The 24,311-nt window shown below is 41.3% G+C and overlaps 1 protein-coding gene across 1 annotated transcript in view; it reads left to right on the top strand.

Annotated features, from left to right (window-relative positions):
• GLS (glutaminase) overlaps positions 1-24,286 on the top strand; it is a 52,012-nt gene extending 27,726 nt beyond the window's left edge. Inside the window, exons 11-19 of the mRNA XM_042874401.1 lie at positions 393-459; positions 804-854; positions 3,236-3,412; positions 4,565-4,696; positions 5,349-5,441; positions 19,875-19,936; positions 20,432-20,508; positions 20,601-20,664; positions 20,980-24,286. Coding sequence (XP_042730335.1) covers positions 393-459; positions 804-854; positions 3,236-3,412; positions 4,565-4,696; positions 5,349-5,441; positions 19,875-19,936; positions 20,432-20,508; positions 20,601-20,664; positions 20,980-21,136 — 880 coding nt within the window. The 3' untranslated portion in view covers positions 21,137-24,286. The remainder of the gene's footprint in view (positions 1-392; positions 460-803; positions 855-3,235; positions 3,413-4,564; positions 4,697-5,348; positions 5,442-19,874; positions 19,937-20,431; positions 20,509-20,600; positions 20,665-20,979) is intronic.
• Positions 24,287-24,311: the final 25 nt, after the last annotated feature.

Raw genomic sequence — 24,311 nt, 5'->3', positions numbered from 1 at the left:
CATGGCTCTGAGAGCTGCAAGTGCACATCTTACCTTTCTGGCATTCATTCCTTGTGTGGTTTGGTCCCAGCTGTCAGTGAATGATGCTTTTGCTGCAGCTTATTCTCAGAGGTCTCAGTCTATTATTGCCTTTTTAGAAATGCTTTTAAAAGAATCATCTTCTACTTGTTTGTCTTAAAGTAAAACTGTGTATGTATAGGTAACCAGTAATGTGTATGTTCAGATGTTGAAGTTTGACCCTAACTACACTTGAACAGAGTGCACTGGGATGAGTTTTAGGGCAGTTTCTGGTCTGTTAGTAGAATGCTTGTGTTCAGAAGCAATGTATTTTTTACATGTGGTTTTAATGGGTTACATCATGCATTTCTGGTTTCTTGTTGCTTGGTTTCAAGGTTCCAGTCTGAAAGAGAGAGTGGAGATAGAAACTTTGCAATTGGCTATTACTTGAAAGAGAAAAAGGTTGGTCTCTTATGTTTGTTGTATTTTGAAGAATGCTTTTCATAGTCTATGAACTTTTAAAACTTGTTTCATTTTGTGTTCACGATCATGTAAATTATTGTAATACTGTACATGTATTTCATACTGTCACTCAAAATGCCCAGCCTTATGTAGGGTGTGAATACTTATGTCGTTTTAACAATACCTGTAACCTCATTTCTGTATTACAGGATAAATTATCACATCTTAAATGCTTAATCCGTGTTGTACAGATGACTTTGTAAGATTGGATGCATTTTGTTGTTGAAAAACTTAAAGCTGCTTAATTGTACTTAAAGACTTCTTTTTCCCTACCCTTTCCTCAGTGCTTTCCGGAAGGCACAGATATGGTTGCTATACTGGACTTTTATTTTCAGGTAATTAACTCTGAAATTGAGACTCAGAATGGGGTTGGAATTACTGTACTAAGCGATAGAAACTTATTCTGTCATAGATGGGGGAGGTTTTAAATGTCTTGTAATTAAAGTTGCCAGTGTCTGTTAAACTGTTTGGAAGTGAACTGTATACATTTGATATATCCAGATTTGCTTTTGTTTAAGTGATGTACGTAAGTGTTTATTATTGCTTTATTGCTAATGCATACTAGTAGCAGTCTATGAAGCACTAGCAGTTCAGAAGCTTGAAATGTTGTGTTACTTGAATGAATTTGCTATACTTTATGATACTGTGGAGAATGTTGAACTCATGCATAACTAAAATTGTATCTGCATGCCATACTGTAAGCTCAGCCGTAGTGTTATAAATGAAATGACTTGAGTATCTTCTCCTTTATTGTTGAATTTGATGCATGTAAGACAAAGTATCTTTTCAAATGCCTTCTTCCTTCCCCCATGCTGCTTGCCTCACCTTAGTAACTGTTTGCAACTGTCGCAAAATGAGAACTTGGCAAGTGGGAGGTGTTTCCTAACATGAGAATATGCATAATTCAGAATTGAGTCAGATCTTGTGCATGCAGTTCTCAAGAGGCAGTTGAAGTTGTGTTACTGATCCAGTCTGTCTGGGATATTTTAAAAAAAAAAATCCAGAGTTAGTTCTCAGGAAGTCTGATTTAAATTCATGATACTTGCTCTTACCTGTGCAAACTAGTGTTTTTAAGTGGAAATTTTGTCAGAGCCTTTTTTTTTTGTTTGGGGTTGCACATCTAGTCTTGAAAGTGAATGGAGCTTTACAGTGTGTATGTAAATTCAACTCAGTTGACTTCTTAAGTTGAAAACTAGATGAAAACTGAAAGTCTGCTCTGAACTTGTGTTATCACAGAACAAAGCAGACAACTTATTTCAATTTACTGGTTAACCATCCTTGCAAAATGCTTCCTATCCCACTGCCTCAAGTGCTGGTATGCTTCTGAGCACTAAGCTTTTCACAAGTTAAGAAAGGCCAAAACTAAGTTTTCTGATGTAGCTACAGCTTGGCCTTGTTGTCCTCACCTTCATGGTTCCCATTGTTTCTTATCCCTGTTAAAATGTCCTTTTTACTCCAAACTCAGACAACTGGAGGCACGTACACGAGTGCCACTCCAAGTGGCAAGTCAGTGTTTTGTTTTCATTGCACAAAGCTGCTTTTTCTGCTCTCAGATTCTACTTAGAAGGTATTTTTTTTTTTCCCTCCTTCCTTACTTGTTCAATTGGGAACCAGTAATGAACTTAATTTCACGTTACCTCTGTAAAGTGGGGAAGGATTACTCTCATTTTGCTCAACCAAGGTACAAAATGTAGGCACTTAAACTGAGAACCTTGAAGCACTTTCTTCAACGTAGGTGATGTTCTGTAATACTTCGTATGTTTAAAACCCAGTTGCCATTTTAGATGCGTCTCAGACGTTCTCTTGATTTGCAACTCCAGTTGGTTGGACTAGGATGTATTGAGTTTGGCAGCCGGAAAATAAGAATTCCAGGTAGTAACTACTCGTGCAAACTTGGCTTAGGTAACTTCATGAAGTATCATGTAATGACTGTTTGGCAAAAGTACAAGCACTAGTTTGTTTATTTTTCAGAGTAGCATTTCAGCTTCAGGTTGAAACCAGCTTATCTTTTGGTTTCTGCAGACATGAGGCAGCATCAGGTGATGGCATCATATCACATTTCCTGATGTGTCACCAAAGTATGTATAGTCTGTACTGAAGCAGGGATCCTGGGTGAGACTATCATGTGGTCATTATCTCTAGATACATCATAAAGCATATATGAGACAAAGGTAAAACTAAGGCTATGCAGGAAATGCTAGCATTAAGACTTGTATGTGCTAGTGTGCGCAGCTTTGAAATGTACTTTTAGTGGATGTGGGTGGTCTTGTAAGGCTTAAAAAAACAAAAAAACAAAAAAACAACCAACAAAGCACTGCACCTCAATTTGAAAAATGGCTCCTTAATGGCTTTGCCAATTAAGCAAATACAGAATACTGAGGTTATTTTCCAGGCTGGTTCCTCTCAAGGCAACCTAAGGGGGGTTGGGGGAAGGAATCAAACTGAAACACTAACTCACAATTAATAATAACTCAAAGATTAGTTTAAAAAAAGAGCTGTTATAGTATATTAGTATAAAACAAAAGCTGTTGCTGGGATCTTTGTATCTTGACAGTAGTAAGATTCAGATGATGCTATTTCATGCCACTAGTGTTATCTGTAACAAATGTTATGCTGCAGGTTATTTTATGAAATCTTATTTCTGTGGAGATGTAGTGGGCTGTGCTGACTGTGCTAGAGGTACCAGTTTGTATAATATGACTTTCTTTTCCATAAGCTTTGCTCAATAGAAGTAACCTGTGAGTCAGCAAGTGTGATGGCGGCAACTCTGGCTAACGGTGGCTTTTGCCCAATCACTGGTGAAAGAGTGCTGAGTCCTGAAGCAGTCCGGAATACCTTGAGCTTAATGCATTCCTGTGGCATGTATGACTTCTCAGGGCAGTTTGCCTTCCATGTAAGTAATTTTCAGATACTTGTTAGAGGTGACTGGGAAGATAGATAGACTGTGCTATTGTTTTCCATGGTCATCTAGTTTGCTTTTGCTGTGGGTGGGGAGGAGTTACGTGAATTGTTTAGGAATCCAACATAACTTATGTGAAATCCTCAGAATCCATGGCACTACTTGTACTCCATACCTCATTGTACAGTGGTGTTCCCAGCAGTTTTGCATTTGGGAATCCTTTTCAACCTGAAACAAACTAAAAAAGGCTATTGGTGAGAGAAGTAGGTTACTGATGCAGCAATCACTGGAAGCAGCAGAACTGAATAAGACCTGAGGCAAGGGAAATAGAAGATAGCAGGAAGCTTTTGTGAACAGTTGCTTTCTCTGACTCAGGATGTTTAATGAGTTGTCCTCATATGTTGAAATAGTGATGATGTGCACAGCACGTGTACTGTAATGTACGGCTAGAAAGCAAACCCTGTTGTGTGAGTATTTAAGTACGTACTGCAACTTAATTGTATGTTCAGTGGTTTGAGTGTTTTCAATTTTCCTCATTGCATGGATGTAAAATTGAGGGTGATGTTTTGTGTGACCTAAAAAGTTATTGCTTACTGAGCTGTTGGGGATATGTGACATGTTAGTTACTATTGAAACAAAACAGTAACTTTGTTCAGATAATAAATAAGTAGGTTGTTTAATGAATTAATGTGCAGGTTTTCAGTTGGGTTTGTTTTGGTTTGTTTTTTTTTTTTTTTTTACATTTTCAGTTAAATATTTATATAGTTTTGTACTACTCATGCTGTGAACTGCTCATGACAGACGTGTTTGTTACTGCTGAGTCATAACAGCTTTGTTACAGCAGCAACTTTGGGTTATCTTTTGCATTGTGTTACTGACTTCTGTGTTATAATAACTAGTAATAATAATAATAGTAATAATAACTAGCTAATAACTTTGAATACATACTGCAGATTGCCATGAACTGAGGTCGAGGTTGTAGTCCATCTATAAAGAGAAATAATCATGCTTTGTCAGTGCTTTATAGATCACACTTTTATAAGTGCTGTGTAATCTTTGGTAAAATAATAATCTTTGGTAAAATAAATTGCATGTGTTACAGGGGTGACGAATGTTTGCAGAGGTAATTCTCTAATTGTTTCATAGGTGGGCCTTCCTGCAAAATCTGGAGTCGCTGGTGGGATCCTTCTGGTTGTTCCTAATGTCATGGGCTTAATGTGCTGGTCACCTCCTTTGGACAAGATGGGCAACAGTGTTAAAGGAATTCACTTCTGTCATGTAAGCAAAATTACCTTTAGCATAGTCTTGTAGCTGGTGCTAACTGAGCTTCAGTTAGCATAGCTGACAGTCCACTAATATAGTGTTTCTTTTATTTTAATTCTTTCTTGAGTAACAGATTTCATTTGATCCAAGGGTGAAAAACTGAGACAAGATGTTTGCATTTTATCATAAATAGCTCATAAATTTTGGGAATGTCTAGAAACTACAATGCCAGAAATATGGGGAAATAGATTGTGGACATACTTGGCAGTGGAATGCTTTGTGACTTAACAAAGGCATTATTCTCCTTTATGCTGCATTAGAAGGTGCAGAACTTCATCTGGAAGCTTCTCTTCATTTACACTCAGAAACAGCTTTTAAAACGTTAAAAGTGCAACTCATATCATTGCAATAAAAGAGAAAAGGTTTTGATGAAATGTAATTGTTTTGATTGTGTTCCAATCTTTAAAACTAACGTAAGCAGCTTTTGGAAAATAATCTGGCATACAAAAATATCTTCTACGTCAGATGAAGTTGTTGAGGTAGGCTAGGCAGTCCTGGCTTTGTCTCTTGAGAGCTGTGGATAGTCCTGTGTAAAGCACAAGTGCTAGTATTAGAGTATCATATGGTGTTGTACATGGAGAATAATTTGTTGTTTCAACATTTGCAGGATCTGGTTTCTCTGTGCAATTTCCATAATTATGATAATTTGAGACACTTTGCGAAAAAGCTCGATCCTCGCCGAGAAGGTGGTGATCAGCGGGTAAGTTAAGACGTGTTTTTAGTGAGTATTGCTTGTAGCCATCAGATGAGACATGGAGAGTTCTTCTCTAAAGGCAAAACTGCTCAATGATGTGTATTTCCTCAGAGTTTTCAGATAAACCAGTTAGTGCACATTACTGGTGGACACGTACCTTGGTGGACCACACAATGACAGAGTTCTTTACCACAGAATTTTATATCAGATTGGTAGCTCTATCTCGTGCAGTTCATTTCCTTGGCTAGAGTAAGGCTGTGGTATCTGATAAAAGTCACCAGCAGTTTCTGTTCTGATTTTAAAAAGAAAAAAAATGATCAGCAGGTGATGTTAGTCTTCCTGTTCTGTGTTGCAATGCAGGAGATGTATGTTGAGTATTGTTTTACAGTGATGTCTCTGAGTCCACATTGCTTGCTGAGAGCTGTACAGGCAATGAATAGAGGCCTCACGTTGCTGTACCCCAGTGCCTGTTACCAAAAGGAAGCAGTAGATGCAGTCTGGGAAAGAAGTGAATCTAATCCAGCTCTATGTACAAAAGATAAGAGCGTGAGGGTACTTGAGATAGGGAAAAGCTCGCTTTCAGTCCCGCTAATGTTTTAAGTTAGGCATGAAGCTTTCAATGGGAGAAGATAAGAGAATGGTTTGAAGTGCTTCTTGCATGCATACATCTGAAAAAATACCCAAATAGGAATTAGAATTATTTGTAACTGGAAAACAGAAAACAACAGTATATGTGCAAAGAGGTGAAGAACTTGGGTCTGTTAGCAATGATTGCAAATGAGGATTTATTTTTTTCCTTCAAACACACTAATAAATAATGTATGTTGCTTGAACAACTAGCATTCCTTTGGACCAATGGACTATGAGAATCTCCAGCAAGAACTTGCTTTAAAAGAAACAGTATGGAAAAAAGTGTCACCCGAATCAAACGAGGACATCTCCAGAACCATAGTGTATAGAATGGAAGGTCGGGGAGAGCAGAACTAAGTGAATGGGTTCTAGTTTCATTAAATACTACATTTAAAAAAGCCTCAAGCATCTCTAGATTCAACTTCAATCTGAGTATTGTTTGCCTGGTATTTTCATTTATATTATAAATTTTGTGTAAATTTGTATGCTATACCAAAAATGCTGTCAGAGTTCAAGGAGAAAAGCACACATAAGCAACACCAACCAAACCTGTTAACTGACTTCTGTCTTTACTTAAAGCACAATTACTTATTAAAAAAAAAAAAAACAGTAGATCTGAATGTTTTCAAAGATATACCTCTTGTGTATATCTGTGTATTTTTGTTTATATCTAAGAATTTTAAGTAAATTAATTGTAGAGCTAAACAAGAGTTTAAGGTATGTCCTCTGATCAGGTTCAGCATATAAAGAATTTTAATGGAAATATAAAGTAAAATACTGTCAGTAAACTCATGAATCTCCAAATAACTGTATATTAAGTGGTTCTGAGTCACGTTATCACTTTATTTTAGTAAGAACTTCCAGTTTGCTCTGAGCAGAGATGGGTCCCTCTGACATGCCGTGCTAGCAAAAAGTACACTTTTTTTAATTTGACCTTCAGTCATAATTAATGCTAACATGTAAATAAAAGAGCAAAAACGGCTGGGGAGGACTGGGAGAGAGGGCAAAACAAAGCTTGCCTTGTTTGCAAGTTAACAAATGTGGCAGAAAGATTTCTCACCAAACTATTTTGAGTGTCTTGCTAGCTGCTTGTGCTGCCTCTTGGTAGTTATGACTCAGAAGTCTGCCTTAGTAATAATGCTGTGCTCCACCCCAGAGAGGAATGTAAGCAATCCTAGTTTTTGACTGGTCACCAGCCCAGCAGGGAGCAGGAAACGTGTTCAGAGTAAAGCATTTTTTGTTAGATATTCCAGCTGTTTACACTTAACTTATTTTTCAGCCGCTAATGTGTGTGCATGTTCATATACGGGATTAGAGGTAGCATTGACTCCTACATGAGCAAATGTTTATGAAGCTATTATTCATAGCTCCTTTTTAAAGTGTTAGCCAGTTTCTACCGATGTCAGCTTGTAGAGAATCAGGGCTTGCATTCTTCTGCAGGAAACTGCATCTCAATCTATGCAACACGATAATTTGAATTGTTTTGAGGACCATGTGCAAATGGTGTGTGCAGGCCTTAGGCGGTGCTGGACAGGGCACAGAGTTAATAAGCCCTTGACACTTAGCTGTTCTATGAGGTTCTGAATGATACTGAAAGTCATAAGGAAAAGAAAACCAAATCGCCAACACAAACCTCTGTCTGTAAAATGTCATGTTTGCAAAGAATTTGATATATTTCCCCCCCCCCAGGCACACCTCATGCAGGTGTTCCTGCTGTAAAACTGTGGAAAACCTGTCTGAGTGGTGATACGGATATTCCTTCATCTATGTCCATTAAAGCTCCTTGAGGATTTCAAGAGGTGTAGTGTGATAGATGATTCCTTGTAACACCTCCAGCCCTTCTCCCTGCCCACTGCTCCCCTGTGCTGGTGATCTGAAACTCCAAAATGCACTCGTACATCAGTTTTGCATAAGGGGAGAGAGTTATGGTTTCCCTGTCCCTTTTTGTCTCATGTGGATGTCAGTCAAGGAAGATGCAGAAAGCAAAGCTTACTTTCTCTGAGAACACAAGCTGTTTTTAATTATGTTGTTTCGGTATTGTTTGTCTTGCATAAGCTTTTGAAATAATGCTAGTATTAAGCTCTGACCTAACCCAGAATAATCTTCCTTTAGCAGTACTTTGTAAAAGGACGAGTTTCCTGTGTTTGAAGCCTCTGAATTAAAATATTTGAGCAAAACAATACGGAGAGCCACTATTCAGTAAACATCAAGTCCTAGTGGATTGTGTGCACGTCAGTAATAAATTGCTGATTATTAGTTATTTTGTAATCTGTCACTGATGTTTGGCATAGGTTTGTCAGTGCTTACCTTGAAAATGAAGTGAGTCATGTAAAGGCCGAGTCTCGAGTTATAAAAATGTCTCATCTGTTTGAGGACTTGTCTGTTTAATAGCAGCTACAGAGACGTAACAAGTATTCAGAGTCTGCAAAACTGTGTGTTAGCCTGAAATATCCCCAATTAGAAGGGGGTGGTAATGTGTCTGTGCTGCTAACTAGAAGTACTTTCAGTGATTATATGTTGCTGATTAAATTACTGATGTAATTAAAAAGGGATGTGTGATGCAGGATTTGCAGCTACTAAAAGTGCATTTGGAGATGGGAAATCCAAGTCTTTACCATGTTTATGTGTGTAAATTGCATACCAAAGCTTGTGGTAGAGGCGAGTCCTGCTTGAAAAATTAAAAAAAAAAAAAAAAAAGGAGCTGAATTGATCTTCAGTATGAATCATATTTAGGGTACAGCTTGCACAGCCTTTACTTTAGATAGAGCTGTATATTTTCTGGTTCCGTAATGCTTTTGAAGCCTGTCTCGGAATTGAAGCCAGCCTCAAGTTTGGAGGGGTTAAGAGGAGACTCCTTTGGACCAATTGTGCTGTAAGTTGCCTGCAATCTGGCCTGAGCTGTCCACAGGTGGCCCTTTCTATGGGCAGCCTGCACAGAGAGTGAGCTGGGACCATAGTTAGATCTGCCCTAGCAGCTTGCCCACACCTGTACTGCTTGGTGAGTGGGCCTGAAAGAATGTGGTGGTAGAGGCTAGTTATTGAATGTTTGAAGTCTGCAACGGTTTTAGTGTTCACCTGTGCTACAGTAATAGCAATTCTTGATATTCAAGCATTTTAGCTGTTTGTTTGTTGTTCCTTGTCAGCATCATTAACATTTCATTAGAAATGTAAATGCTTTTGAAGTTTTATTTTGGCATTTGTGTTGTACCCTTTAGCTCGGTTGTTAAGTTCCCTGTCTCATTTTCCATTTTTCATTTGCATTGTATGTTATTTATGTATCTCAATTTCTAGCATGCTTATTTTTGTATTGTTTAATAAATTTATTTTAAGCTGATTTTATTGTATTTTTTTTTTTTTCCACTCAATGGAGAACAGGTCTGTTCAAACACGTTTTTGAGACTGAAGTGAGATAGTGAGCAGTGCTCTAAAAAGAGCCGAAGTTCTGGAAAGGTAAATAGAGCAAGCAGATATAATTAGCCAATGAAAACCTTCCTGAGATTTTTCAGTTAAATCATCAGCTGACATGCTTATTTTTCTCTTTGGAAGTCAAACTCATAATAACAAAACCTCACTGTGACCTTGTTAATTAAAATAAGGTGCGGTAGGATTAAGAGTGTGTGGTTTTGAAGATATTAATTGAGTTGCTTGGAAAATAGGCAGTTAATGGTGCCAGTGCCAGAGCAGTAACTGTTGATATGAAGCATCAAGAAGTAAAAAAAAGAGCTTGTAATATATCATACGCCAAAAGGAAGGTGGTAGGTGTGTTTTTAATGTAGATGATTCTGAGATGAGACTTTTTTTCCATAGAGGAATCGCCGTGATGGAGATGGCCATAGTTATTCATCAAGCTTTCCTGTACGTGGGCTTATAAACAGCAGTTATTTGTACTGCGTTATTAAAAATAAGCTGGATCTTCATTGTACATTAAAAAAAAAATTATTATCAAAAAATCATGAAGATGAGGTTGAACAGCAGTAGGTACAAAGAGACCTGCAGGTGACTTACTCTACACTTGTTTTTGTCTATTACAATTTGCCTTACATTGTGCTTGTTTTGTCAAACAACCCGTGGGTGGGAGGATGAATAAAAGGGAATGGAATGGAAAGATGAGTGGGGGGGGGGGAGGAGGGCAGAGGGAGAGGAACAAATGTTTGGTTCTTCAATTGTTTGTCCGTGTTAGTTGTTTCTCATGGTTGTGATATGTGTCACTGATGAACAAGTTAAGTAGTTCATCGAGTTTCAGCATTATGTATGTTTTGTTTTAGTATCCTAAGCATGGTTTGTAGGGTTTGACGGGATGCAATGGGTAATGTACAGTCCCATTTTGTTTCAGGAACTTAATTCCTTGTATGTTCATTGTTTGTGCCAGTCCCAATTATTGCATTACCTACTGAGAGTCCAGTCTATTTCCCATCTGCTCCTTTCAGAGATTACTGAGTAGGGCATTGAAGTGGCTTGTTTCCCTTTGCTTTTTGTGTAAGACAGTGGTAATTTTATTGCTTTATGCAGACTCCTGATGTCACTCAAATACTTACCATGTTCAAGTTTCTGGTCTTCAGCATCGCAGCTCTGCATATAGTTCAATTATTTCTGGAAATAGGCGTGTGCCTTTTTCTGTGTGCGGCAAGCCTTGCATAACAGTTACATCTGAAGGTACAGTTTTAAGTTCTAAAATAGGATTTGGGCTGGCAGAAGCGATGATGCCAAGTTCAGCACCAGTTGAAATGCTTCAAGGCGTAAGTAGGCAGTGAAGCCAAGGCAGAGGCATGACGTATGGTAAGGCTGCTGCAGTTAACTGGTTCATGCAGTGTTTTTGAAAAGGATCAAGAGCTATGTTTAAATGTTGGCAGAATAACAGAGACCTTGTCACTTCAGCACTAAACCTGATGAAACTGAGGTGAGCGAAGGACAAGGGGTGAAGGAAAGACTTCATAACATTCTACCCTCAAACATGTCTCAGCCAGCTGTACTTTGGATGTATTTCATTTATGCACAGGATGTGCAGCAAAGCTTATTTGTTTTAAGGTAATACATGCCATTCTAGATGCTGCTCTGCCCTGATGACATAGCTGGTATGCAGCTGGTGCCTTCGGTAGATGTTTTCCTGACAGCAGCTATGCTTGCAGAAGTTGTCTTCTGTCTATCATCTTTGCAGATTTCTTCTAACCTCTGTATCTGGTCAGCAAGGGCAGGTCTTGTCAGGTTAAGTAGCACTGTTACTTAGTGAATTATAGGCAGTTGGTAGCAATTCTCCTAGTGGAGATCAGTGTAAGATAATTTCATGGTTATTTGGTCAGGCTTGGCATATGCCAGGTGTATCGGTATATTCTTGTGTTTACCTTCCTGTGAACCTCTTCTTTGGTTTCCAACATTGTGTTTTTTCAGGGCAATTGCTTTAGTTAGATTCTCCCATGCACGTTTCTTGAATATTCTGAAAATAGTGAGTCCGGAAAAGTAATTGCTTTGATACAGGATCATAAGCAGCTGTTATTTTCAGAACTGGTTTTTCTTTGGTAGATTCCTTCATTGCAGGGTGCTATCAAGAGGGCTATTCACTTGTGTTGTCAAACACCTGGTATGCAGAACTTAAGTATTCACGTGATTATGTACTTGTGCACACCGTGAGGTGTGAGTTCATCTTTAAATGGTATCGTTTCCTAAATCAGGATAATTATACTATTACATATATGGTACACTTATATATAAGGCCATTATAGCCCAGTACTATAACACTGGAAGTGATTTAAGACTTTAAGATTAATTCACTAATTTTTCTGGTGAAACATAGCAGGCTAAATGCAAACTCAGGGACTCATTTGCTGAGGGACAGTGTGTTACTTTTAGGATCACTTGTGATCGTAGTAATTACTAACAAAACAATGAGTTGTGAACACAGAGCTGAGTGATAGGAAGAGATAATGTTGCTTGCTTCCTGTTGATGTGATTCACTTACTCAACTTTTTCCTTGAGGCAGGCAACTTTATTGTTTGTCCAGGAATTACTCATTTAACATGAACATGGATTTTTTGAACTGGTAGACATGGCTTTGGTTCTAAGTGCAGCTATGGCTTTCAGCACAATAAGTGCATTTCACACTTCTTAAAGGATCTCTGTTTTAACCTTTGCGAGCACGTAATTGTTCAAGGACAACTGCTTAATATGTAGTTTTGGTCTGAGAATAAACTGAACAGTTGAGTAGATTTTACCTAATAAGCTGATGGGCAACGGTGATTGTTCCCAATAGTGATTGAGTTGAAAGCATAGAGGTGAAAGATCACTTCAAGGTAATAAATGCTACCAGACCAAGAAGAAAGAAGATAATGAAAAAGATGAACTGGAAATTAAATAAGCTTTTCTAGGAACATGTTACTGATGTTTCAGAAGCAATCCTTCCAAGAAGAGTGGAGTGCAGACTTGTGGTAAGGATGTCCCTGCTCTGATGTCAGCCTGCAGGTTGGTGTCCATCTCATGCATGTCAAGTTTGGCTGAATGCCTTCATTCTCTTTTTTTTTTTTGGAATAATTCCAGTTCCAGATCTTGTAGTTCAGAGTTAAACTTGATCAATAAATTGCAGAGTACCTGCTGGGCAGCAAAGCAGGAGCGTTGCTCTGCCCACAGCGCAGCTATTAGTTGTGGTCAGTAGGTCCTTGAAAGGGCAGACACTCTTTTGTCCTACCTGCTTAATCAGCTGGTGTCACTAAAGCCCTGATCAGCACTTGCTTTATTCGTTTGGCTGTTGTTTATTCCAGTCCTTCGGTCCCAAAGTTTGCAGTGTTAGTGATGTCTGTATCCTCTACTTGAAAGGCTCTTGTTTTTGCTCCTGCATTCAGAGTCAGCTCATCAGCGTTCATTCTGCTTGTTGAGATTTCTGTGTATGTTTTGTATGCTTTTTGCTGCATAAGTGTTTGCAGTGGATGTTCTGTAGAAGGACTGAAAAGGGACTACAAAAATTCGTGTCGTGATCAGATGACCTTAAGGATTCCTACAGTTATTTTTTGAAAGATGTATTATTTTACCCTTTGGGTATTTCCAATCATTGTAATTTCATTGGTGCTTAAAAACCTCGTGACCTCAGAGGAAATAGGAATCTTTGAGAGGGTCATTTTTATTTCTCCATTATAAGTGGGGAGCTTTGAGCATGGCAGAAGATTCAAGTATACCTACCCAAAAGACTGATGGCGACTGCGTGTCTGCCTGAAACTGAACCTTTGCCTGAGCTTTGTCTTCTGACTTGAAGGTTGGAAGTCTGTATGCCTCTTCATGCCTTAAATGTTTCACTTGATCTGGTAAAAACTTTGTGTACATGTTTGGCTCGTTCATCCTTTGTCACACCGCTCATTGCAAACAACTCAGCAGCACCGTCTCGCCTCACAAGGGCAGCAGTGAGGTTGGGTTTTCTGTTACTCCTCTTGTTGGGCCACAATTCTCTGAATTGCCTGTTTTGTTGCATTTTTTCTGATTTGGTTTTTGCTTATTAGGTCTCTAGAATTTCTGGTTTCTGTTGCTATTTGAGTTTATGAATGGTGTTTTTTTTTTTTTAATTAGCTGCTGGGATGTGGAGCCAATCAACCTGTGCTCTTAAGTCCAGTGGGGGATGATGACATTTTTTTACTTTAGGTTTTGAGAGTTTTGTCAGTGATAATGGTTAACTCTGTTGTTTCCAAAATGGAAAGTGTTGATTCATTAATAGCAGAAGATCTGAGAAGTAGGCGTTGGGACTGAACATGACCATGCTTGTCATAATCTTGTGAAGACAGTTCTTATATTCTACTTTCTCCTTCTCCCAGTACTCTTCCCTTTCAAAACCAATATAGTTTCCCCCAAAACAAAGCTCATAGATACTGAAAAGCATAAGACCTAAGTAGCACTTGAGATAAGCTGCTGTTCTACCATGCTTAAGTATTTACCCAGGCACGGGGAGGGAAGCTCCTGCTGCGTTGTCATGTAAGCACTGATGCAGGGGGGAACTCTGTTCATCACTCCTGTCACTGTTGAAAACTTTAGGATCATCCTTGAGCTGTTTGGTGGTAACTGTATTAGGGCAATATTGGCTATATTTATCCTACTGTTTACTGTTAATATTCTGCTTCACAGTTGCATGATAGGATTCGTATAGCCTTCTTTGCAGGAGTTACCCTTCGGCTAGAGATGGTTCTGCTCCTGGGATATTCTAACCCAATACTGATGAAACACCCTTTGAAGCAGTTCTTTCATGGCAATTTAATCAGCTAGAGGGGTGAAGCAGAGACAGTGGTGCCCTGTCTTCCCCAGCCCTCCTGCTGCCATGCTTTGTGCCCCCACTCTAATGATGGAGCAGCAAGGGGAAGCTGCCCTGTGCACCCAGCACGTTCCTGTCGCTCTGTTTCCTGTTCTTGAGAAAACTGAGTGATGCCCTGCGTGGTGTGGAGGGGATTCAATTCACCTTCTATTTGTACGGCTCGCTCTAACTGTGGAGCTCCCATTCTGGAGTCAGCACTGGGGAAGGAAGGCTGGCTTCTTCTGCACTTGCAGTTTTGGGCATTGCAGTGGGGAGCCAAGGAGCAGTGCTGGCAGAGCAGCCCAGTGAGGGGCATGCCTCAGCAGAGGAGTAGGGGGGCAGTGTTCTTCCTGAGAGCTTCACTGAAGGTAAGTGGATGTTTCACTTAACCTAGCAAGTCCTTTGGTTTGATTAAATGTAACTCTTAATTCATTTTAAATAGTTGTCTTATTTAGGCACATATCAGTTTGCTAGTACTTATCAGGAGCCTTAATAGAGCTAATCAAGAACTGGTAATAAATGTGCAAACTAGTGCAGTAACAGCTCAGAAAAGCCAGCTGAACAGACAGGTTTGGTATTGTGCTGGTTTGTAGCAAGTCTCATTTTTAGATGCTTTTCAATATCTAGATTATATGAAAGCCTGGGGAAGAAAAGAATTCAACAGAGATGGGCCAAAAAGAAAACAAACAAACAAAAAAACAAAAACCAAAAAACTGTAAAATAGCATGCTGATGTGCATTTGCATCTTTTTGTGCCTTTGTACTTCTGCCCTTTTTGACCTCCCTTGGGGGGTTGATCCATAGGAAGTGTGACTAGCAGAAACTCACTTGAAACCAGTGGGTGAGTGGGTAGAGATAAAAGAGGGAGGCATGTCTCTGCTCAGCCTTCTCCTCCAGGTGGGCTGCTCATCTGCACCTTCAGCCTAAGGCTTTTCCAGTGGCTGTTTTAGCTTGAAGGAATGAGTTAAAAGGTTGGGTTTTATTGTTTTTTTTGTTTTTTGTTTTTTTTTTTTTCTGGAGTCAAGAGAAGTCTTTAAGGTATGCACTTGGTTTGCTTTGGTGTTTCTTACACTGAACTGCATGCACAGCATCTGCAGCAGGTACTGAGGCTGAGCTGCCTGCTGGCCTGTTTCTATCTGAGCACTGCTGTGTGAATTGAGCCCAATCAAAACTTCATCAGGCTCCTAAAGAAGCAATGCCAGTGTCTACTTGCCTGTATGAAAGCGTAAAAGTCAGAAGGAGAAAATCAACAGTTTTACTCAGATTGATTTTTATTTCAAGCTGTTTTAGAAGCTGAATTGCAATAAGAAAACATTTCGAAGTGTAATATGTGTATTCTCTTTTTCTCTTTTCTTTTTTTTTTGTTACCAGCTTGATAGACAATTTACAAATAACTGACTTTCAGGCTGGTGTGGATACTGCTGCTGAGTTAGCAGCCGTCAGCAAACAGCAGCACCTGTCTGAGCCCTGGCACGAGGGCTGCCTGTGGCACCGTGTGTGTTTGCCTGTGGGAGCTGCCTGGCTCAGTTCATTACAGGTGCTTGTTTTCTAAGCTCAGTTTCTAAACACAGTGAACTCAGTGGGTGATGGTCGTGCAGGCAGTGGTTCAGGCTGGCTCCACTTGGGAAGCTCTGAAAGCCTCCTCCCTAGGGAAAGCTACTGGGCAGCTTGGGCTCTGACTCCTGGAGTCAGGGCAGTGTGCACCATCTAGAGGGAGAGCTGATGCCTGAGGTGGGATGGGAGAGGAAAACAGGCCACCTTGTTTTCCTGTGCTAAACTTGCAAAACACTGAAGAGTAAATATTTGCAGGTTCTATTTTAGTGCTTGTTTTGTTTTTTGCTTTTTTTTTTTTTTTTTTTTTCAAATGAGGTCAGAAAGCAAGGATCAGTAATGCATAAAATAGTCAGAAGTGTGGGTGGGTGGAGTGCTGGAGAATGTTATGGAATAGCTGGCCTTGTTTGTAACTTCAGGTATTTGTGTGGGTAACGTGAAAGTGTATGCAGTAATTGGCTTGTGTATCCTGCCACTATTTATATTGTAATGGAACAAATACTTTCCCCAGGAATTACAATTTTCTGCTTTTTCAGTCTACAGAAGTGCTTCTGACAGACCTGCCCGGGGTGGGATATTTGTTTGTGGCTTAGTCTTAATTTTTACTTCTAAAAACTGACTTCTTACCATTTGGTAATACTCTTTATTTCAGGGGAAACAATGCAGAAGCTCAGCTGTTGGCTTTGTTTGGGTTTTCTTTTCTTATAGACTACAGCTTAACTCCTATTAGAGAGTGGTATATTCAAGTAAAAGTATGCTTGTCCTTTAGACTTGACTGGGGATTTTCCACACGGGCTGTGCAGATCTGTCCCCAGAGGTCAGATTCCAGCTTACTGTAAATGAGTTGCAGCTGTGAAAACTCTTAAAATGAGCAGTCCTGTCTACTGTCCTTAGGGTGAGTGTGCAGGGAGGGCATTCCTCTGACACATCTCCGCTTGGTCTGTGTTGGCTTTCAAAGCTGAAGCTTCAGAATCAGCTGGGGGCCGTTTCTGGCTGCCAGTGAGAAGCCATGTCTACAGGGAGGAGTGCAACCCCAGGCTGTGGCATGGCTGTGTTGCAGTTCAGTGTGGAACCTGGGTGAGCAAAGCGTTCTCGTGTGCTCCAGTTTCACTTGTGCTGTGTTTCTTACAGTTCAGAGGTGATGTTGTATTTTGGATATCAGGAGTGTTTTGCCACTGATAAATAAGCATTGAGAGCCATCAGCTCCCAGGAGGGCAGCCTGGCTTGCTCTGCATGCTGGATACCCCTCGGGATGGGATCAGCTTTAGGAGAAGCAGCAAAGTGCTGATGGCACTGAGCCCAGCTCCTCTTGGTTCTGGAGTCTGTGTGACTTGGGCTCACATGAGCTCTTGGCTTCACGTGTCAGTTGGAAGGCTGGGACAGCAGGCCGGTGCTCAGCAGGCTGGGCTTTCCCCCACACGAGGCGTTAATCCGTAGCTTAAGATCTATTTTTTGAAGCAGATGGCTGAGCCGGTGCTGAGCAGCTTAGTGCTGCTGGGTGCTGCCTGGTGAAGGGCCCTGGGCACGCTCCGAGCTGGAGACCTTTCCTTTCCCCATTGGCAGCTCTGCACGGTGCTCACTTGGATGGGGGTAACTCTGCCTGGTGGGGTGGGAAGTGTTGGGGCCTCCTCCAGATGGGCCTGACCTTTGCCATGTCTGTCCTGAACACAGCCAGGAGGAGCAGAAGGAGCGGATGGCTGCTTGTCTGTCTGTGCTGCCTGTTTCCAGCTTTGTTCCATCACGTGCTGTCAGCGTTTGCGATCTGGTGCTTAATGGAGTTGAGGCACGGTGCTTGAAGACCTGCATCCAGAGAACCTTTTATCACAGTATTTTGAGTGTCTTTCTCAAAGCCTGAGCTGTGACGTATTCCTGAACAGCTTCTAAGGGCCTCCATAAGGCAGGAGGCAGGCTGGTTGGCCATGCTGTGCAGCTATGCCAGCTCCAGTTTGCACTGCTGAACTGCGTTGGGTTCCTCAGCACTGCAGCCAGCAGTAAGGCTGGGATGGCCGGTGGTGCTGTCACAAAGATCCTGGGCGAGGTGCTCTCAGGCACCACAGGAAATTGAAGTCCAGATTGAGTGACCTTTTTAGCAAAGAGCTCATGGAATTAATCCAGCTCTGAGCTAAAGTAATATTTTCTAAAGGATTTGTTGTGCCCTCAGGGGCAGCTGCCAAGCTGGGCCTCCGGCTGCACGGCTGTGTCAGAACAGCAGCGAGGATGGGTGGCAGGGCTGCTGTGTGGATGGAGCCTGTGTGCCTGCAGTGAGTGCTTCTTGCCTCAGCCTTGAACGGGGTTCTCTGCTAACTGCCCTGAGAGGGGAGCTGATGAAGAGTGGCTACCCCATCTGGGTTGGGTTTGGGGCACAGCTCAGCCAGGAAGCACTGCTTCTTCATCAGATTTGTTCATTTGGTACACTGAGAAAGTTTTACAAACTAACAAATCGTTGTGACCTTCCCTGAACTGTTTTGCCAATGTGTTTGCAGCAAAATCTGGGAGGGCAGCGTATGTGCTGCTCTGGGCACGTGCTCCCCGAAGCCCCTGTGTGCTGTGGTGTGCTTCAGTGCTGAGCCGTGCCGTGTCCTCAAAGCTTTTGGCACAATCACCTGTAAGGTGCTTCAGTGGTTGCAGTAGGAGTAGATTTGTTGTTCTCATGCCCAGGTTTCCTGTCAGAGCCGTATCTCACTTGCAGCATGCTCTGGGAGTGTTAGTTTTTCCCCTTTTGGCCCCGGTCTTTATCTGAGGTCTCTGTACCAGTAGTGCAGCTTCCTGTCTCACAACGCTTCCTTCCTTTAGCTTCACCTTGGTGTGGTTGTTCAGACCCAACAGCTATGCTTTTCCTCTCCTCTCGTGCTTCTCACATGCTCATTGCAGAGCTGGTGGTTAAAGGGACCTTGGAGGTCACTTGGCCAACTCTGCCTGAATCAGCCAGCACCACACGGAGCGGTGAAAACGCACCCTTGTTCTTGCAGAAACCTGGGGCAGATCTGTTTTTGGGCACTGATGTATTTAATCTTTCTTTCTGTGCAAGGCCAGTGCAGGGCCGGCTCTCTGCTCTGCTACTTGGCACTCAAGGCTGCTAGCAGCAGAGTTTCATAGACTCCGTTCAAAAAGTTTTCTGGAAAACAGTGGAATGGTGCCTAGAACTGCCAGTGTCTTCTTATGAAAAAGACCCATGTGGTGGTGCTTAAAACCATCTATCTCATCGTTCTTTGCCTTCTGTTAAAACTTGCTGAGTTATGGTGGCCAGGATGTGTTGAAGTACATATTTGAGAGGGGGTTTGTAACCTAATGACAACACTTCTTACTGAGGGATTTAGTACAGCTGCAAAGAGGACGATCTGCCTGAGCCTTCACCGATGTCATTGGATCTGAAGAGAACCTGCCTCTGTCTGCCTCCAAACCTCACTGTTCTGCCAACAATTCATTGTGACACAGTTGGTTGTGACTGTCTTACAGAGAGACTTTCTTCAGATATACGCAAACAACATCTGTGATGTAAAGCACAACTATGATCACCTCTGCTCTTCTGCCTGCAGAGATCTCTCTTAACGTTTGGAGTCTGCTCTAAAGCTCTTACTTTGCCAGAGCAGCTTGTCCTGAGAGGTGCTTATGGTTTGTGGAGTGTGCCAAGCAATGCCCTCCATCGCTCAGCACTTAGTATGAATAGGCAGTGCAAGAGAAACATGGTTTGTCCATTGAGCAAGGGTCTTTTTTTTGCTTTTTTTAGCAGAATAGTACATGAATGCACATTTTATGGTTCTTTTCCTATCCTTGTGACATCAACCTTGGAAAGATGGGCACAGAAGTGCTATTAGTGATGCAAGCTGGAATGAGTTTGAGAATTTTCATGCTGTCCTGCAGAGTGTGGCCAGGGAAGGGAATAAAATCAACCACTTCATAAGCATTGGAGCAGTTAGACCACACTGACTGTTCTTGGGTTTTCCATTTATTTTCTCTCTCAAGGAAGAAGCAAAATAAACCAGGCTTCATCTTTCTTTGTAGGTGAAGTCAGTGATAAATCTGCTGTTTGCCGCCTACACGGGGGATGTGTCTGCGCTCCGGAGGTAAAAATCTGTGTGGGGCTGAGAACAGGAGAGCTGCTAGTTTGGGGGCTGCCCTTGTGTGCTTCTAAATGTACTCTGTGTCGGTGTTGGGGATGTCGAGGCTGTACTGGAGATGGAATGTGTTCTATACATGCCCCCCTAATCATTGCATTTTAACTTCTGATTGGCTGAACGCACTTGAAAGTTTAGACATTATACCGATGTGTGGAAGTATAAGGATGCATAGACTGTTACATTCCCTCCCCTCCTTTCCCTCCCCCCCCAAAGTGCTTTAATTTTTTTTCTTATAACAGCTAAGGGTTTAGCTTTCTTCCTAATCTCTATCCTTTTTTTGAAGCCAAGGCAGTAAAGGCCCCCTTCCTTACCACTTGTTGCCGTTTATATCTTCTTGCAACTGATGTGTCATCGTTCTAGCAGAGTGGTATTGTTCCCTCCTAGTTTTGTAACTCATTTTAATTATATAAGGCTTTTCTTTACAATCAATTCCTTTTTTAGATTTGCTCTGTCAGGGATGGATATGGAACAGAGAGACTATGACTCACGAACAGCGTTGCACGTAGCAGCTGCAGAAGGTAATGTCTCACTGTGTGTAACTTGCTGTCTGCTATTTTACATCTATGTAGATGCATGTTAACTTATACACACTCCCAATTCTGTCTCACAGGACACGTGGATGTCGTTAAGTTCCTGCTGGAGGCCTGCAAAGTGAATCCCTTCCCCAAAGACAGGTGCGTGGTTTTAGTGCTGGTCTCCACTGGGAGGAGGTGAGGCTGCCATGCGTGGAGTTGAGATAGAGAGGCAGAAGGAACTGCTGTCCTGCTGGCACTCCTGGTGCTCTGAGCAAACACGAATGAAGGGTGGGGAAACCATTAAAAAACGTTATTTAAAAGGTTAAGTTCAGCTTACCAAGTATTTCCCTAGTTAGTGGGCTTAGAATGTTTTGTGTGCTTAACTGTTACTGGAGTATGTACAGAATGAGAGTTGTGCTGCTTTTAGCCCCGTGCTTGCATGCCGATCCTAGAAATACTGTCTTCTTCCCCTAGATGGAATAACACTCCAATGGATGAAGCTTTACATTTTGGACACCACGATGTGTTTAAAATTCTCCAAGAGTATCAGGTCCAATACACACCGTCAGAGGATTCCAGTAATGGCAAGGAGAACCGAACGGTTCATAAAAACCTGGATGGCTTACTATAATCATTCTCAGCTAGATCCTAAGAATCCAATCAGTTACCTATTTAATTGTGGTATACTTAAGTAACAAAGAGCGTGTGTGTTTCTATCTGATAGTGGTATATATTTTACAGAAGTCTCTGTTACTTCAGTGTTATGTTACAGGAGTTTCTATACGCACAGGACAAATCCAATCTCTCTCTCAAAAAGAAAAGAAAAACAAAACCAACTAAGAATCTCCCTCCATAATGTGAGCAATATTACCTCATGCTGCATATAATTGATGTATACAGATATTTAGCTGTTGTTGGCTTTACTGTGCACTACTTTAATTTATTTTTTGTGTTCGATGTGAACTCTGGTGTGTGGTCAGGAATTTCTTTTTGCTCAGTTTTTGTTTCTACAGCCCTCTGTTTGCAGTATGGCCGAGATGAGCCGGAGTACAGGTGGGAGCAGCAGTGAGGTTTTCGAAAGCTGAGGATGCTGATGTAGATGTAGGCAGGGTGTGTTAGGTAAGGATCTGCACTCACTTCTTAAAAAATAAAGAAGATTTCACGCAAGCTTGTTTACATTCTGTAAATCTCAAAAGAGTACATAGGTGACAGTTGTCAAAGGTCTTAGGCTTGTTTTTAGAGGTAGTCTCATTATGGCATCTGTTTTAAGGTTTGTTTGACCAAATGGCGTAGAGGAGGGGGGAGTGTGATTTGTAACATCTACCAGTGTTTAGGTTTTTTTTGTTGTGTTGCTTTAGCATTTCTTTCAGTTCCCCTTGTCTTTCCTCCCTCCTCTCTCCATGTTCAGCTGCTAAGGTCCTTCCCCGTGGCTGGGGAAAGCGGGTGCTTCCACTCTATGCAGTCGTGTTCCTTGCAGGTATATTTGCACTCGGGTAAGCCTTGACAAGCTGCAAGACTCTGCTTTGGGCTGATGTTTTGTTCTTGGCAGTTGCATCGGGAACCAGGGAGGGGAATGCAGGCACGTGAAAGGTGAAACACTAAACCAAATACTACATGTAAATCTGACTACATTTAGGCTTGTATGAGGAACACAGGTGGAGTGAAACAGCTTTAAGGAGCATAGAGCCAATGTAAGCATGAGCGGAACAGGAGATAAGCCAGATTTTGGGAACGTTCTCTTCTTGCACTGCCATCCATCAGGAATTGGGATGTCAGTGGGGTTATGCTGGTGTAGGATAGGTGCTCAGCAACAGGAGTGCAATTAGGCGATGTCTTGGAGCAGTGGTGCTTCTTGTCTTACTGCAGAAGCAGCTTAGCACATGCTCTGGCATGGGAAACGTAGATGCAGATATTTTGTTGTTTGCAGAACTGTGATGTTCCGACAGTTCCCTATCCCACGTGCAATTGTTTTTACCAATGCTGTGCTGTGGTTTAGAAACCTCAGATGATCAGGGATTCCAAGTTAAGAGTCTGGCTTTCACAAGACCCCGCAGTTGTTGGACGGAGGTGGATTTTTAAAGGAGAATCAATGTGGCACATGGAAATCATGTTTAAGAATAGCACAAACAGCAGGCTTTATGCTGGCACAAAACACAAAGCATCAGTAGATCTTGAAGTTCAAACTTTGCATGTGGGCACCAAAATCCTCCAGAATGGATGCACAGATTCTTTCTAGAGTGGGCCAAGCACTTTATGAAGATGATCCGAACCACATTATCTTTCTTTTGCAAATGGGGAATCAGAAGCATTGAGAGAAGTGCATTCTCCAGAATGACCCAGAAGGTCATAACAGCTGAGAAGAAATCCTCTTGAGATCCTGTACAGTTCTCTACTCGATATGCCATACTGCCTCCCACAGGGAGGAAAAATCAAATGGAAAAGTGCTTGATACTCATCACAAGCAGTGGCTGTCCTCATGCTGATGAAATCCTGGATGAATCTGAATGTCTAAAGCCCTGAAATCACCTTTCTGCACTGGCTGGCATGGTTTTGCATGGTTATCAAACACTTTTTCTGAAGAATCTTACTGATATTAAGCTGCAGTGCTTTTTGTTCTTCCTGAAGATCAGCTATTTTTCTGAAGGCTTTCAAACATCATCTAACCCATTCTCTTCACAACCTGTGTCACAGCCACCTTAGTTTTAGCTGAGAACTGAATCAAACGGCCTTTGGCTCTTTATTGAGCCAGTGACACTGGTCACTGAATAGCACAAGGCCTCTTCTCTGCTGCACCCTACACTAAGTTTCAACTCGTTTTCTCTGGCAACACATTTATTAAGTCAAGCATAGCGGTGTGAAGTCTTTCACATGGGCTCTAGTATCCAGTATCTTGGTGATAGTCTGACTTCTTCCATTTTTCTATGAGAACATATCCTTTAGCTTCTCAGAAAAATACCTGATTTCACTGTATTTAACTGAAACTTGCATCGCTCCAACAGGCACTTCCAAAAGGTAGGCTTATTATATAGTACACGTATATACAAACCTCCCCAAAGCAGCATTTTAACTGAATTAACTTAAAAAACTCACAGCTGTCCCTATACTTAATGCTTTCTAGATCCTACAGAGTGCTTTTAGCCAGTCTTAGCTTCAAGTGCATTTCTGCTGGATAGTTTTAGTATTTTCTCATTGTGAGAAGATGCGTTATTTTGTAACGTCCAGTTAAGCAAAGCAGCTCTTTAGACATGGCATTATTTATAAATATATGCAGTATATTGGTTTGGCTGTTCATCATCTATGACACTGACACGTAGGTTTTAACGTGAGTAGCTTTTGGTTATCTTTTCCAGTGCTGACTTCCTTACGCTCCAAAGAAGATTCCCTCACACCTTTGTTTTGTCACGTTTCTTCTGTACCACAAACTGAATTCAGCTAACTTAATGCTTTGTACTCAGAAATACTGTGATAGTCTTAGCATTAATTAGCCAACCTTTGTGAACAAAATGTATTGTACCGGATTTTTGTTTTGCTTCAGAGCTGGACTATCAGTGACTATACTTATTGGCAGTGTACTTCTGGACATTGTAACTGACTGGGCTGATCTTGACTTCTGGATTCTGTCTTGTGGGGAACAGACAGTGATGAATGTATTTCTAGCAGTTTCCCATGAATGAATCTAAACTTGAGCTGTACTGGTTCTGAAAATGAAAGCTATTTATTTTAAGAAATAAAATCCAGATAGTGTTGCTTTTTACAGCATAATAAATGGAAATACCAAGAAGCTGGTGGTGGGTTTTTATTGGTTT

Source organism: Lagopus leucura, unplaced genomic scaffold, assembly GCF_019238085.1.
Source record: "Lagopus leucura isolate 7727_CA_CO unplaced genomic scaffold, USGS_WTPT01 Super-Scaffold_100012, whole genome shotgun sequence".
NCBI classification, from domain to species: Eukaryota; Metazoa; Chordata; class Aves; order Galliformes; family Phasianidae; genus Lagopus; species Lagopus leucura.
Note: the sequence above shows the minus strand (reverse complement) of the source record. Positions and strands in the feature narration are given on the sequence as shown.